The following is a 17581-nucleotide window of genomic DNA, read 5'->3' on the forward strand; positions in this document are numbered from 1 at the left end:
GAGAGGAGGAATCCCCTGTGTTAATTCGGTACAGAGCGCCAAGGAGGAGAGGGAGGTGTGGGTGCGAAAGAGAAGAGGAAGAATTATTATCTTTATTTTTATTTATTTTCCTCTCCCTCGTTTATTTTTTCTTTCACCCTTCTTTCTTTTTCATGCTTTATTCAATCATTCCAGCTCAACCTCAGCCCAATCCCCAACACATACTCATCAATGCTCATAGGCACACACAGAACAACACACACACATACTCACATACATATGCACCTTCCACTACAATATGTTACAGCATCACGAACCACAGCTCTTGTCTTCCTTATTTTGTCTAATTTGTCCTGTCAATCCTTGTAATTAGTTGTTTTCTATGTCCTTCCCTGTTTGTGTTGGTTCCCCACTTGTCCTGTAAATGTATCACCTAATAAATAAAAAAAAGAAAAAAGAAATGCATTCTGGGTGGTACCTTTCATGGCTTATCTTTGGTTTAATTAAGTGTGAAATCAGGTCCTTTGATTACACAATGAACCCAATGACCACTCAGCTTTTAGATCACACAATTCAATTGAGTATAACAAAGAGTTGGTAATAATAATTTGCATGTGTAGTTTAGGTCCATACTCAGAATCATAATGTGTTTTTAACTTAAATTCAGAGTATGGAGCCATGTTTAGGAGAGATAGTTGTCTTGTTTACTGGATAGTGGGGCCAGTTTGAGCCTTTGTCATACAAAAAGACTGTTGATTCTGATTCATCAATCAAAATTATTCAGTCATCCTGCTGCCTACGATGTATCATTAGATATTTTGTGATGTCTTTCTTAAGCCAATAAATGGTTTCTGAGTGTTTAAACCTATTTAAAACCAAACCAGCATTAGTAGGGTCCAAGTTCATCGTGCTCAACACACAGTACATGTTTGTAAACTCAGACAATAAAAGTACAAATGAGAATTAGGACTGGACATACCACCCATCTACAAAATGAAGGTTTATATGAAATGGCTGCACTTTAAATTTTACAGTGATCCTGGGGCTTTTAAGCTCCCTGAGATTCCTGTGATCAGGGACAGTTCACCATATTTAAAAAACCAAAACTAAGTCCAGTTGACTTGATTCAATTGCCTAGAGATGCCTTTGACCTGGACAAATGAGAATTTAAACAGACAATAATTGTTTTAATTTATTTACAGTTGATTTGTATTGTACTGTATAATGGCATCACCACCTGTTGGGTCAGTCAGACTTTGGTGATCATTGAACTTCTCATGTGCCATGATCAAGTCAATTTTGTTTTTTGTTTTTCCAATATTTGCTTTATCACTATTATGTGTGTTATAACATAATGTGTTGTAATCATTAGCAAACATAAGCATCAAAACACACTGTAGTAAGATGGTGAACACTTTCTGCTAAACTTAAATGTGTTAAAAAATCATTGAGATGATCTTAAATGATGTTCTTAAAACCACAACTATATCTGCTTATGGATAAACACTTTAAAATAATATAGAATTATCATCATCCTGAGGCAATGTAAATGCAATTTAACATGTTTTACCTGCACTTCACTTGTCCTGTTTTGTTAACTGCATCTCATCCTTAAATTGCTCCTCTGGATCCAAGGTTGCTGGGTTAGGGTTCAGATCTGGTAGGACTGGGTGGTGGTGGTTGTTGGTAGATTATTCATATTGTATTAATGTACATTGCATTCTACCACATCACAAGGGAACATTAAAATGTTAGTGTTTACATTATATAAAATGGTTGTCCTGTATGTGTGTGAGATTACTTGTGAGACTCGTTATTACTATTACTTATTTCATATAGTTGTGGAGACTGGGCCACAGCACAACCACGTCATTACTGGTGTTGGTACGCAGACAAGAATCTAAAGTAATTTATATGGATTTTATTACATCATCAAAGTTTCAGAACAAATACATCCTTTAATTTATATTTTTGGCACTTATTTTCAAAATAGCAGAAGTGATTTTCGACTGAGAAGCGAGAATATAGGACCGTGTGCTACCAAATACGAAACGTTGTGAAACAAGAGACTAAAAATCCCCTCCAGCTCCAGAGCATCAGCCCGTAGCCGACTCTGTCTTCTGACTTCCTTATGGAGGCGAGCTCAAGTAAAGTTCCCTTTGTCGACCACGATTACCGAGTCACGTAAATGTAAACAAGCTTTACTGGTGAGTTGTTGTAACCGATGTCGTTGTAACAGATCACACAATAATAAATCAGAGTGCAGATGACAGTTGGGTCTCTTTCATTCATGATTTTCTTTTGCTGCAAAAAAAAAACAAACATACAGTCTGAGCACCTCAGCAGCGGAGCACCAATCAGGCAGAAGCGTTCTGGTGATGTCACAACGGCGACAAATGTGGTGGTTGGGCCACGTGGCTCTGGAACAACGTGATCCGATCCAGCAGTGTTAGTGGGATATCTCTGATGACTGAAGGCAGGTCCTCGTGCTGCAGAGGATAGATGACGACACTCAGGGCCGAGCGCTCCACTGAAAATCTGACAGGGAGAGAGAGACGACACCGGGGAAAACTTAGTCTCACAATCGAATGGCAGATGGATACAACTTTATTTATATAGCACATTTCATGCGACAAGCGCAAATTCAATGTGCTTAACGAAAACAAAACAGAGCACAACATTACATAAGGAATACATGTAAAATTAAGTTAAGATTCCTTTATTTGTCCCACAGTAGGGAAATTTACATACATATAAAAGCACAAAAAAGACAAAAAGAAGGAAATGTTGCAAATCAAAAACAATTAAAAACTAAAAGCTTGTGAGAAAAGAAATGTTTTTAGTCTGCTTTTAAAAGAAGATACTGTTGTTGCAGCAGACCTGAGTTTGTGTGGTAGGGAGGAGTATGACCATAATGCCTAAAGCCAAACAGCGCGCACAGACTCCTCACTGTTTACTTTGCTCTTTCTTATCTGCTCTCAGTGAGGGAGGGTTGGGTATTTTACCCCACCCACCCACCCACCCACCCACCCACACACACACCCACACACCCACACCCACACACACCCACCCACACACACACACACACACACACACACACACACACACACACACACACACACACACACACACACACACACACACACACACACACACACACACACACACACACACACACACACACACACACACACACACACACACACACACACACACACACACACACACACACACACACACACACACACACACACACACACACACACACACGTATCAAAGGTTTTGTCCTTATTAGAGAGTCTCACTTTAACAACGTTAAATTCTCAATACCAAGAATGCAAATAACAATGAATTTGGGAGATCACAAGTACACAGAATTCTCCGTTTTCAGTTTTGAGACGATGCGTTCTCTTGATTGTAACATTTCCACCAATGATCTCACTCTGCAAAATTCTGAAAGCCTGCATCATCTCCACAGGTTACTCTAGGAAGATTTAAAATAGTCTGCATCTCCCTCAGGGTCAGCTGGTGTGGTTGACCATACTGTCACTCTAAGGCTGCTAATGCTATAGTGAATGGTTGTGGATCATGTGCATAGGAAAGGGCAATATGGCAGGCAGAGAGGAGCTGTAATTGATCCAATAAGAAATGAAATTTGTACAGTTGTGGTTCCTCTGTTGGCAACAAGTTAGTCAGAGCCATCTTCAACAGTATAAACCCATAAAGGTCATCATGGCTGAAATATGGGAATGAAGATCCCTCTACTCATGTTGAAAACCTGGAGCCCATAGTTTGCTGCACAGGAGCCACAGGTAAAGAGAAGCTCGGATTAGCAGGGGGAAAGCTCCAGTAAAGTGTGGGGCATATGAAAGTGGAACTGGCTGAAACACAGCACCTTGAGCTTGAGGTTGCTGTGCAGACTGGGGGGGCATGTAATGGAATAGATATGGGACAATTCTGCTTGAGTGATAAGCAAATGGCTGGGCAGACTGGGAAACCGTTCTGGGGTTCAGAGCAGGTACAGGTGCTGATTCAGATAGGTTAGGTTCAGACTGGGCTTTCTCACATTGGGGGGGCAGTGGGGGTCGTTGGATGCATATGGTGCCTGTTGGGACTCTCCCACTGTGGCCTTTCTCCTTGCTCTCTCCCATCATGTTGCTGAACAGGTCATCGGTCCATTTTCCAGCATGGGTTTTCGCTCCGGCTCGAAGGACCATGAAAAAATTATGATGTGTGATGTGATATTCTCATTCATCCAGGTCATCGTTCTTTTCTGGGCAAATTGAATCGTAGGCAGCTGGACTTGTATTTGTCTGGGAAGACGTTTCGCCTCTTACCCAATGGGCTTCATCAGTTCGGACGCAACAAGTTTCACTAGTCCGCACTAGCTAGACAAAGACAGTGAAGTAAGACCCAGGTATTTAACCTCTGTGGGAGTGGTCACCAGAGTACCTGTGTGGATGTGTTTACAAAGGTACTGGTTTCACTTGACCATTGTTGGGGTCCCCTGTGACATGATGTGTGATGTCCAAAAAGAGTGTTAAATGACTTTTAATGTGTTATTGGCTGTCTGTGTTCTTTTTGGAATTAGTGACAATCTGCCTATAGGGGAAAATAACAAAATGCAAAAAAAATATAAAAAGCAGCTCCTATGAAAAGGCTAGTATAGGTAAGGTTTTGCCCACTCAAGTGATACCGTTATCTGGTCTGGCCCAAGGACTACAAAGACAGCTTGTCCAAATTACAAGTTTGTTACCAAAGAGGTCACGTTTCTGGGTCATGTGATCTCAACAGAGGGCAAAATCCCTCTCATCCAGAATAATTGAAGCGATACAGAAAATTCCTAAACCAGTGACAAAGAAACAGGTAATGTCATGTTTGGGCATGACAAGCTATTGCAGACAATGGGTTGCTCATTATGCTGAATTAGAGGCACCATCAGCAGCAAGTGCTTATGGAGAAGGCCTAGAAACTAGGACTCTGTCACTTGGACCACTACAAGATCACAGGGAAGACAACAACCTGTGGCTTATTTTTCATCTGAACTTGATGCTGTGGATGCAGGTCTGCCTCATTGCCTCAGGGTAGTAGCTGCTGCAGAGAAAGCAGTTATGGCATCACGTTACATTGTGGGATACACCGATTTGACCTTGCTAGTCCCACATGCAGTATCCCTGATCCACTCGAGCCACATGACTGTGTGGCGGTTAAAACTTCTGTTTGCTCCCCCAGCCTAATTTGAGAGATGTGCCTACGGAAAATACTGATTTTAATCTTTCATTAATGGTTCAGCCTCTAAAGATGGCTTTGACGGAGGCGTGTGAACTGGGGACAGTAAACAGGGCAAATCTGTCAATATTTGCACAGAGAGCAGATAGATGGTTGCTGCTCTCTTGGACACCATGTTGTTACTAAACAAATTGCTGGGGGTAAATGTGAAGCTCACACTAACAACACTGATCCCATCTCTCTCTTGACTACAGCAGAGATAGCAGAACTGCAGATTAGGGCCTCTCAGGCAGAGAAGGTCACTCAGAGAAAAGCAGGCATTAGTGGACTAAATCTAAGATAGTAGAATGCCTCACATATTTTTTTTGTGTTTATTACATTGCCAAGAACATTATTATTAGTGTGGACGATCTTCCGTAGATTTTATATAGAGCTTGTGTTTTATAATTGTTGCAATATTACAGAATGTTCCTAACATTTTTGAAAACACTTCATTTTCACCCTCAAAGGCCTCCTACAACATCTGAGTGGTTGAAAAAGTTTTTTTCTTTTCTTTTTCTCTAGGTTTTACTATATTTGGGTTTCACAGGGTTAAATATATCATTACAAGATGGGGACAGAGAAGTGGGATATGTTTGGGGTTTTACATGCATTGCTATTTAATTGTTTTACCTTTTTTGTTATGGGAGACGGCGGGACAAAAAGGGGGTGATCACGGAGACGAGGTACAGGTTCGACCAAAACGAGAATACACCAATCAGAAGGGTAAGAATCCACAGGACACCGGCTTACACTAGTATGGGGGCATCGAACTAAACAACTGACTCACTGTGGGCACGCGGACGAAAATTGAGTGTAGTTAGCACTGGGGGTGGATCAATCCGGCATAGACACAATGGGACTGACAAAGTTAATATACTGACACCAGAACCAATTGAAATCATGACCACACCTGCACCTCAATCACCCGAGGCAGAAATAGAAACACACAAGGTTATTGAAATTGACTTGGCCAAATTAACAGGTAAGGATATTGGTTACTGGTTATCCTGAAAAAACATGTGGTTGGATTGGCTAACAGCCACAGCCAGACATCAATCCATTCACTGACAGTTGATAACTGGTTTGGGAAATTACGAAACTTGGGGATCTCCGTTATCCCCTCCCTGATTGCCGTCACAGGTATGTTGATTTTGGGTGGGTATTGTTGTGTCCCCAGTATTAGTTTTCTCTGTGTCCACCTCATCACTGCCACCATGGAGGAGAAACACGTCCCTCGTCTTCCCTACCAGATGCCACTTCTGGGGGAGGGGGAATGAGAGGAGGAGGATGAGATGGTGACGGTGTTTACAGAGTGACAGGGCATGTTTTGTTGATCTCAGAAAAGTCTGAGATTAAAAGTCTGATTACTAACGAAGCATGTAATCAACCTTTCTATAATTGGTGTAATTACTGTGTTTTGCTCTTACAGCCCAGAGAATGACACACACATGACAGGGGAAGTAGCAGTTACACACAGGGACTGAGTGTACTGGTTGTTTGATAAACAATTGGGATATCTGATCTTCGTACCTAGTGTAACTGTGATATTCAGCTGACACAGGGGAAAGCTGACAAATGCAGGGGGTTGTATGTTTTGTCCTTTTCTCTCTCTCTTGTCCATTGTTTAATAGGAGCTATCAACAGCTGATCAGCACCAAGCATGAGATTGGGGTCAGACACGAGGTCATGGCGTATGGACTCCAGCCAATGAGAATGCACATTACATCAATTACATCATATCTTGCATTTGTGTAATCAGTAACTATAAAACCGGACAGGGACAGGAGACAGCATCAGACTTCGTGAACTGATGCTGCTGCGGCATGTTGGTCAGGGAAACTTAGTCTGGTCAGGAGCTCTGTACACCATCTCTTTTCCTAGGTGATTCTTTTAAAAATACATTTTGGAAAATTTTGTAATTGAAAGTCTCCTGCGTACTTCATCAAACGAACACGCGAGTTCAAGGACTGGAACTCTTCAATGCTCATGGGATTTCTTAGTTTCCTTCATCAAACTCACCAAATACACAATCCAACAACTCCAAAATGCTCTGGTGGACAAGTTGTGACCTGCACATTCACCACGCTATGAGATAATAGCGGGACGTTATGAGTTATTTTAGAGGTAAATTCGTGCAAAACCGCTGATGCAGGTTCCCATCGGAGGCAGTTTTTCAGCAAGCAGTCTCTGTATTTACCTCGAAAACAACTCATAACGTTCTGTTATTATCTCATAGCGTGGTGAATGAAGATGGTAAAAAGCAGTCTTTTTTTAAGTATATTTTTTGGCTTTTTCGCCTTTATTTGATAGCACAGTGAGATAGACAGGAAAGGGGGAGGGAGAGAGAGGGGGATTGACATGCAGAAAAGGTCTGCCCGATGCGGGATTCGAACCGGAGACGCCTGCGTTGAGGACTGTAGCCACAACATGGGGCGGCCGCTTTAACCACTGCGCCACGCACCACCCCGTAAAAAGCAGTCTTAGGTGTGTTTACCGATGCCGATCTCAATTTTCAAAAGCATGCTTCTTTCATTGCTAAATTTCTTACATGCTCACAAGGTTTCACATGAAATGGAGTTAATAAGGAACAGATTTGGTGCCTACACACACACACACACACACACACACACACACACACACACACACGTGTACTGACCTGTCCAGCAGAGCTTTCTGCAGAGTGCGACAAGCCACCAAGGTGCCGCCCATGAACATGTGGCACATGACGACGTGGCGGCATCGCTCCATGAAGGCCTCTGTGGCTGACGGGTCGAAGGTGCCGCTGCGCGAGATGAGGCAGAGACGCTGCAGACGAGAGCAGGACGACAGAGCCTCGAAGAAAGACGCGTTGGCGTTCAGGTAGGGCTGCTCTAACCTGACAAGGAGAGACACAAGTGTCAACACAATAAAACAAAAAAAAATTAGCAAAGACTCGTCTATATGTCATGTTGAGTTTCAGCCTGCAGGACAGAAACAACAAAACTAGCTGCGAGCAAGAAGGCCATTATAAATCTGCCATCAAGGAATGACTGGATCACCATTTTTAACAAAATACAATGCAAATGGAAAAACTGACCTTCTCTCTACAGGCTGAACAGTTACAAATACTAGGAAAGGTGGGCTTCATATTATTTGATGTGTAACTCATTGGCTGTGTGAATGATCACTTCATTTCCCATGGCCTACGTCAACCTGCCTGTTCACTTATCTTCTGCCTTTCTTTGTTTGCTTGTTTGTTTTGTTTTTTATTGTTGAAAAAAGAACTGAAAACATAAATAAAAAGAGTTTAAGAGTTTCTTTTTTTCAAACAGCAAAACTAAAGGACTACATCCAACTATAAGCTTCAGTCTGAATATATGAGCTGTATATTTTGGTTCAAATGATTACTTGAAATATTTATTCTTATGTGTTTATAATGCAGAAAACTAAGAAAACTAAATTACAAAGATCTCTCAGAGATAATGATGGATTCTTCATGAGAAAAGCTAATTTTAACATTTAAAGTAGCACCATCGCAAATACAGCAGTAATAATAGTAATAAAACAAACTTAAATATGCAATAAATAGGTGCAGGGGAGCCATAACTATCTGTACACAAAATATAACCAAGCCTGCCCGGCGCTTAGCCCTTAACCCTAACCACCTCCTGAATGGCAGGAGGATGAGGATGTCTATATCTCTTCACGCTGCACCACTGGCCCCATCTAGTGGCCGAACAAAGTATAGTGCTACTTCAAATATTAGCTCAAACATTAGAAACAAAGGTGCCTTCTAACCTGAGTTCCTGCAGCTGTGAGCAGTGTTTGAGTGCGTCCAGCAAGGCCGGGGTGTAGTTCATGGTTTTTAATGATCCCACGTTAGCAATGGACAAAACCTGTAGGTCGCTGCACTGTCTGGCCAGCTGCACCAGCCCCGTCCCCCGTAAGACCCCGGGCAGCCCGGCCAGAGTCAGACGACGTAGTCGAGGCAGAGCCTCCAGCGCGGCCAAGTGCGCGTCTCCCACTCCTCGCGCCCACGCGCACATACCGCGAGGCTCCACGCTGGCACGAGTGCAGGGCTCGAGCCGAGGCAGCGTGGAGACGAAACCCGGGCCGATGAGCTCGAGGGTCTCTAAGAAGGAGCAGCCGGCTAAGAGCTGGGCGAGCCCCGAGGTGCTGTCCCGGGACAACGACTCGGTGTCGGGCTTGTAGATCTGGAGTCCGACGCGAGGAGCTTTCTTCAGCCCCAGGAACAAGGAGGAGGGAGACATGTTGTTGTTGGTGGTGATGTGATGTGTGTTTAAGCCGTCTGACAGAGCGCAGGCGGGCAGCGTGAGAGAGCGCAGGTGTCTGAATGTGACCAAACTGGCGCAGAGGTGCGTTTCCCCGCTCAGCCCCGGCGTGTGTTCGTGGTGGTAGTGTGTGTGCATCAGGTTCAGGTGTTTGATGTTGCAGCAGCCGACCGCCAGCCGGCTTATCGTCTCGGGAACCAGGCGATCCTCCACGTTCCTGCACTCGGCGTAGAGGACCTGGTTGATGCCGCTGAGGTTGAGGCTGGTCAGCTGCGTGGCGTCTCTGACTCCGCCCTCCAGCAGCGACTGGAACACCTGCGGCCACAGCGCCGGGCAGCGGCTGAAGCTCAGGTGCTTGGGGCTGTTTCCCTCCAGCGCTCTCTTCAGCGACAGCAGGTCCAGCCAGGACCGGGGAAGCTGCAGCGCCTCCAGGTCGCCTCCCTGACCCAGGCTCTGGGCCAGGGAGGGGGCGGCGGGCCAGTGGGCGGGGTTAGGACCGGGGATGGAGACCAGGAAAACTCTGAGGCGCTTCGGAACGTGGACACTGAACACGGCCAGGTAGAGAAGCAGCAGGGTCTGGTTTACCTGTGGACGTTCACACACAGACATCCTCGTTACAAACACTGTATCATTTGAGTTTCACGTTTTTGTGTTTTTGCATGTAAACATCATATCCCGATTTCAGAAACACGGAAACCCAGTTTTGCTACCTGGAGAGCTCTGAAAGAAAACGGGATACTGTAGCATGTATACGTGTTATCCCGGTTTCTGACAGTTTAATTTAGTTTATTTAGTTTATTAAGGGACAGTGTGCAATGATATTAATCATTTGCAGAAAATGAAGAGATGGTTGCACCAGATTTTGCTCACAGCTAATTTCCATCTGCAGTCCCAACATATAACATTTAAAAATACACAGAAAACACAGACCACAAACTACTATACAAGGGAAACGCCTGATACATAGAACGACACAAATAGACAATAGACAACACAGAGAGACAATACAAAAACACAGTCTCCACATCTAAAAAGACCAAGTCAAGTGCAATACATTTGAGAAAGGTGTACGCTATCCTATATGGTCAATGGAAAGAAAATCTCAGTCATACATGATACAAAATACGATAAAACATTTTAAAATTCCCAATCTTCCTATTTCAAAAGACTTTAAAATAATTCCATAGATTGAATGCATTAAGAGGTACTAATTTTTTTAAGAGACTAACTGACAAGTGCCCTGCTTTTAAGAGTGCAGGCAACTTTGGTTATCCAGTAGCCATTGATTTGGCGGCGACTATCTGCCGTTCATACTTTTTGAGTGAGGAGGAAACAGAGCTTTGTCTTTCAATAAAGAACTGAATGATTTGCAACTCGATTTTAAAATTTTAAAAGTGGCAGACCCACAAGAAGCCACAGTGGTCTCATTTTGACAAAATTGCAGCGGTTTGTGTTGTAAAAAGCACACCAAAAGTGCCTGCGTAAATAAGATGCAATTGTCAGAAACCAGGATACTGGTCTTTATCATGTAAACGGGCATATGAATAACCAGGTTTCTCTATGTTAATGCAAACACGGTATCCCGAATATGAACATAACCGAGATACTCAAGTCCATGTAAACTGTGTATCCTGCAGGTGAACTGTATGGGAACATAGTGCGAGTGCATGCACAGCGCTCACCTCTCCTGGTGCCAGCCTCGCGGTGAACTCCTCCAGCTGCTGGTAATGTGGCACGCTGCTCTGACCCACCATCAGCTGACAGGACACGCCCACACCTTCTCTGGTCACATCGGAGATGTCAAACTGTAGCATCAGCCTACAGACGCACAAACACAGACACACATATTCAAATTGTTAGCCATGTTAAAACTTAAGTTTGTCTGGACTGAAATATCTCAACAACTATTGGATGGATTGGAATTAAAGGGGAACTATGCAAGTCCGGTCGCTTCTCCGCTGTTTTTTTCATGTTTTCATCGAAGCCGGCGAGAAAGCAATCCATGGAGCGGTGGATAACTTTAGATATCACAAACGCATTACGATGTGTATATTTGTGTAGTCTTATCTGTCATAAACAAGAGATTACAGGTTACGGGGCGCGTTTGTGTTGTGGTGCCACCGAGACGAGAGCTGGGACACCAGGCTCTTATATTACAAGGTTGTTTTTCGGACAAGTCATATATTAAACCATCACAATTACTGCGTGTTAGAGAAGAATTTCCTGCATCACCTCATAATTTCTCCCTAACACTCTGAAGCTGTTTAATTAAGGTAAAAATGTAGCATAGTTAAAGCAGAAGTAAGCGATCCGGTGGTTTTGGCTAACTTCCTGTCAGCTGATGGAGTTAGCAGTCCCCGCCCTCGTCCCTACGTCACCACATTCATGCGCATCCCTTGGCTGCACACACAGAGAGGACCGCCCCTTTATGCCGTTCTCGCTCCTCATTGGATAAAGGTTGTAGAATACAAGGAAAGTTTTCTCCTCGGCTTACAGCAGAGCAGAGTGACTGACAGACCCGTGTTTCAGACCAAACACTCTATATAAGTGATTGCTGTCGGAAGATATAACTATTTAAGACTTATATTAACACAAATATTCCGCTTACTTCTGCTTTAAGCTAAAAATCCTGCATAGTTCCTCTTTAAATTTTGTACATGAAGGATGAATCCCAGTGACTTTGGTGACACATTTGTACTTCTCAATGAAAATGCATCCACAACTATGAGATGGATCGTCAGGAAATTTGGTACAGACGTTCATGTTCCCTTCAGGATGAATTGTTATCACTTTGTCTTAACATCAAGTCAGACTTTAAATTTGATTTAGGACCAAATACACTCATAAAACTACTGACATACATGGTGCACGAATGGTCCAGCTGGTTTCTTGATAATAAAAATGTATAAAAGGAAAAAAACAATACACTGTGTGAAATCTCAGCAATATGACAGCTCCTTACTTGCGTAGCTGGGCGCAGCACGGCACCACGCCGTAACTCGGTGTCAGCAGAGTCTGCCTGAGCTCCGACAGGCGGCTCAGCGAACCCACCGCCTCCGAGCTGAGCTGAGCAGAGTTGAAGCCTGGCGTCACGTCGAAAGCGAGCGTTCGGAGCAACGTGAGGGAGGAGAGGAGACGGGACAGACGGATGGAGGTGAGGCGACAGCCGGTGACGTCGAGGTGCGTCACCGCCCTGCAGCGGGCCAGGTGGTCCACCGTGGAGCCGGACAGCCAGTAGCAGCCGTTCAGGCTCAGGGACTGCACACGATTGGCGAGCTGCTTCAAAACACGCTGCACCGTAGGATCGTCAGCCTGGAGGGATGACAAGAACAAAATATGTTAAAATATTCCAAACAAATTCAATTCAACTCAATTGTATTTGGGTGGGACAGTGCAAGTTCATGAACAAGACTGTGTGATACAGAATTGTAAACGAGCCAGATTTTAGCCACAGGGTGATTTCCATCTGTTGTCCCATTTACAGATGTTCCCTGGAGTAAAATACAATTCATATTACAATAAAAACATGTTATCACAGTTATAAAATAGCAGCATTCAGTTTACAGTTCAGTTCTTAAAATAACAATACAAATACAATACAATATTACAACAATAATGCAAAAGTGCAACCGTGTCTCGAGTACGAGATAAAATGCTTACAGTCACTAAAGTGCTTGATTCTGGTAGTCATATCTAATATAAGCTATGTTACAAAATTAGGGCTAAAAATATTAATTAACCACTTGCACTGCTATATATGGCTAGAATAATAATAGGGCATACAATAATGCAGGTAATAATAGTAGTGAGTATATATAATAAACATTAAATAGTGATGACATATTACTCATTTTGCTACAAATGCAAAGAACTTCAGGTTTAATACATAAAAGGACAAAAAGGGTTTCTTCTCAGTAGCTTTACCAGATACTCCTCAGACAGGCTGACGTGCGTGAGCAGGGTCTTATCGTGACACAGCGTCTGCAGCTTGTGGCAGACGTTGGCCACGTTCAGCAGCAGGTCACACACCGGGACGTGGCGGAGGATGCACAGCAGGATCTCATCGGACAGATCCGACATTCCCACCGAGGCCGACGACATCGTGTCCTCATCGCAAACGGCCTGACACAAACAGAGACACGTTCATTCACTCAGCCTTTTTAGACAGGAATGACAAAGATGATCACAATATATGATTTTGCCTCGTCATGTTTAATGACTTCTCTCTATATATTTAAATCTCTGGATGTTGTGTTAGGTAATAAATAAATAACGTTTGCCTTGTTATCAGGTTATTTTAATCTACTGAGTCAGCCTCAGACTGGTCATTTGATCTGTAAATGAAATGGTCTGCTATCAAGGCTGTATCAGAGCTGCACCAATCAATCAATCAATCAATCAATCAATCAATCAATCAATCAATCAATCAATCAATCAATCAATCAATCAATCAATCAATCAATCAATCAATCAATCAATCGTTTTTATCCACAGGCTGTCAGGCTCCTGAATCAAAACATGCCATGAGGACCCTTTTAACCTTTTGCACTTTATGCCCTTCGATTTGCACTTTTAAACTTGTAGGCGTATTTAATCATTTCCTAACTCTCTAGTTGTTACCTATATTTTTAAATTCGTAATTTATATTTTCTTAATTTTTTTACTTAGTTTTTACTCAAGTGACAGCACAGTCTGGGTGGGGGGTGTGGTCAGGATTTCATTTCACTGCTTGTTGTAAGTGTACACTATAGGCTAACTATGCATGTGACAAATAAAGTACCTTGTATCTTGTATAATCGAATGGTTTTTAGTCGTTTTTCTGAGAAAATGTTACATATTTGCCGTTACTGGCTCCTCAAATAAAGCTTTTCATTGTCAAACACACAATAGAAAACTGAATATCTTTGGATTTGGACAAGGCATTTGAAGACAGGAAATTATTAACTGCATTTTGCACTATTTTTTGGTATGTTACAAAGTAACAAAAGCGGGAGAAGAAAGGATGGAAATTTACATCTAAGAAATAATCACATTACTGATAATGAAAATGGTGGTTGTTTGCAGCCCTACAGAAAACGGTTACTACTGTAAGTTAAGAAAAAATGAGCTGATTACAAAGTAAAGATATGAATGTTATAAGGATTCAGCCTCTTGTATCCAGAGATTTGCACAGACGTAAGAATATTAGCAGTACAACAACTAGCTTCAGTGTCTGTCTGTCTCTATCCACTGCATTTTATAAATAACTTTTGCCTTATTATCACTTCATTTGTTAAGTATTTAATCTGCCGAGTCAGTCTCAGACTGGTCATTTGATCTGTAAACTGTAACTGACATTGTCTGCTATCAAGGCTGTATCAGAGCTGCACCAATCAATCGATCAGTTGGCCTGATATTATTCAGCTTTATTATAACAACAACATTGATAATTGAATGGTTTTTAGTCGTTTTTCTGAGAAAATAAAGCTTTTCCTTGTCAAACACAATAGTAACCTGGATGTCTTTGGATTTGGGCGGTGGGTCAGACAAGACGAGACGAGACATTTGAGGACAGGAAATTATTAACTGCATTTTGCACAATTTTCTGGTACGTTATAAACAAAAGTGGGAGACGAAAGGATGGAAATTTAGTTTATCTAAAAAATAATCACATTGTCTTTGTTTATTGTCAGGATTGTTTTTCTATGGTTATTTGTAAAACAGAGAATATGATTGTTTTAGATTATATTCGGAAAAATTACAAATAAAGTGTTAAAAATCACACAATGAAAATGGTAGTTGCTGTACTGTATGTCATCTACTGTAAATGTGATTGAGGATGAACTTAATTTCTTGTTTCATTGTCCATTATAAGACGCAGCCAGGCAGTTTTTATTTCAGAAAATGCAGTGTGTGGAGCCTGAGTTGTTTAGGACTGATGATGAGAAGAGGTTTTTAGTATAGCTACAGTACTTCCATTAAAAAATGCTTGGAAATAAAATTGTTTTGTCTGTTTGTTTGTACTCTGCTGATTATGTTTGCTGGCTATGAGTATGAAATCTGCGTCTTGTAAGCCTGTATAGGTTGAGCACCTTAACTGGTGTATGATGACACATTAAAATTCATGCAGGCAACCCTAAAGAAAGTTAAGATTGTTTGTTTTTTTAAATAACTGATTACAAAGTAAAGATATGAATGTTATAAGGATTCAGCCTTTTGTATCCAGAGATTTGCACAGACATGATCAAATATATAATTAGCACTTCAACAACTAGCTTCAGTGTCTCTGTCTGTCTCTGTCCACTGATTTACCACTGAACTGTTCACATTAACAGGTCGACGTAGCTGTGATGTTGTAAAAACAGACACTGACACCGGTTGTCATCTCTCTCTCAGCTCTGTCGGTTGCGTTTTAACCAAACATGGAGGAGGAGGAACAAGTAAAAGTGAAATGTGAGTGAAGTCTGTTCGTTAGCTAACACTTCAGCTCAGCTCAGCTCAGCTCAGCTCAGCTCAGCTCAGCGGCACCGGGGAAGGAAACATCACCGGGGTTTGTTGAGGGTCTGTCGGCCACCAACCTGCACGATCTGTCGGTCCATGTCCTCTGAAATGCCTCTCAGTACCGCGCTCATGATCACACAGGGTTTTTTTTTTTTTCAAGTGCTCATCATCCTGCTGTCTGTGTCTGTCTGTCTACCGGAGCTTCATGTTTCCACCACGGAGCCGCTCTGCAGTAAAAAACCCACCGCCGACCACCGGTGCCAGGAGGACGGACCGTTTTTACTGCTGCACCGCAACGACGACGGAGGGTTTTACAGCGACGGACGCACTTCCGGTCGTTTCACAGTCTGAAGCAAGCCGAAGACCGTGGAGATGTTTTTGTTTTGTTTTGTTTTGTTTTTGAATAAAACATTTTTTTCCCCCACTAACTTTTTGTTTTTCGGGAAATGTTTGTTAATTATTATTTTTTTGTTAGCTAAAGTTACTATTTAAAGCATTTATGATTTCCATTTTGCTGCAAGATTTGTGATTTTAACATGTTTATTTAGATTTTTCTTTGCCAAAATCAAATTTAGCCACCAGCTGGTTGAGTAGATTATGTTTGTTTTATAATTCAAAGTTGTTGTTTTTTTAAAATTATATTTTCATTACAAATAAACAGACAAATGTACAAACAGACAAAACAAACAAAATTGAGGTTATGAAAATTAATAAAACAAAAACAAGACAGGCAGGCAAGCAGGTAGGTGACTCAACACATGTCCACCAAAACTATCCCACTTTTCTTTTGTCATGTCATTTTTGCATTTTAAACTTCTCGTCTTCTTCTCGTACGCCACAGTCCCCATCATCTGGGTTCTCCACAAACTCAGTGTGGGAGCTTGAGGCTCTTTCCAACACCTCAGAATAGACCGTGCACACGTCATTAGGCCAGTTTTTAATATTCTAAGGTTTGTTTGTTTATTAAGATCCCCATTTGCTTCTGCATTACACCTGCTATTCTTCCAGGCATCCACACAAATTACATAGTGACAATAAAGGAATACACATTGACACTACTAGACAACACAGACATTGACCTATTTAAAAAAAAAAGTAAAATAGGCCTAACTGACAAGATAACTCTGACAGAACAACAACAATTGAAACTGACAAAACAAGACAGCTCTGAATTAGTCTATCAGTCCTCTAGATAAATACAAACATAGGATATAATACCATTCATCTGCCTGTAATAAAATTCAGCAACAGGTGGACAATAAAAGGTTCTAAAATGTCAGTGGTGAATAATCAGTGAATAATCACTTAATATGAAGTTGTGATGAAGTCGAATTAGTGAGACTTAAAAAAAAAAAAAAAATCACATATTGAACATATATGGTATTTTACCTTGTTGATTCTACAACATCAGTACCAATTTAAAATGCTCAATGATTATCACTCACACTAATTCAGATGTCTGTCCACAAGATGGCAGTATAACAAAAAAAAAGTTTTTCCCCTTCTACTTCTTTTTTTTTTTTTTTAAAGACAAGTATTATTCAAACATCCTTTGAAAACATATGCTGTTGAAGCCTTTG

The 17581-nt window shown here is 41.9% G+C and overlaps 1 protein-coding gene across 1 annotated transcript; it reads right to left on the reverse strand.

The window, feature by feature from the left end:
• Window positions 1-1916: 1916 nt before the first annotated feature.
• On the reverse strand, window positions 1917-16269 carry fbxl18 (F-box and leucine-rich repeat protein 18). The gene is made up of 7 exons (XM_083974440.1): window positions 16079-16269; window positions 13446-13643; window positions 12484-12833; window positions 11204-11339; window positions 9028-10106; window positions 7907-8125; window positions 1917-2517 (listed from the first exon to the last, which is right to left on the reverse strand). The coding sequence occupies exons 1-7, from the start codon at window positions 16130-16132 to the stop codon at window positions 2361-2363; spliced, it is 2193 nt and encodes a 730-aa protein (XP_083830566.1). The 5' UTR covers window positions 16133-16269; the 3' UTR covers window positions 1917-2360.
• Between the last annotated feature and the right edge of the window lie 1312 nt (window positions 16270-17581).

This window comes from Trachurus trachurus (genome assembly GCF_905171665.1).
Source record: "Trachurus trachurus genome assembly, chromosome: 1".
Classification (NCBI taxonomy): Eukaryota; Metazoa; Chordata; class Actinopteri; order Carangiformes; family Carangidae; genus Trachurus; species Trachurus trachurus.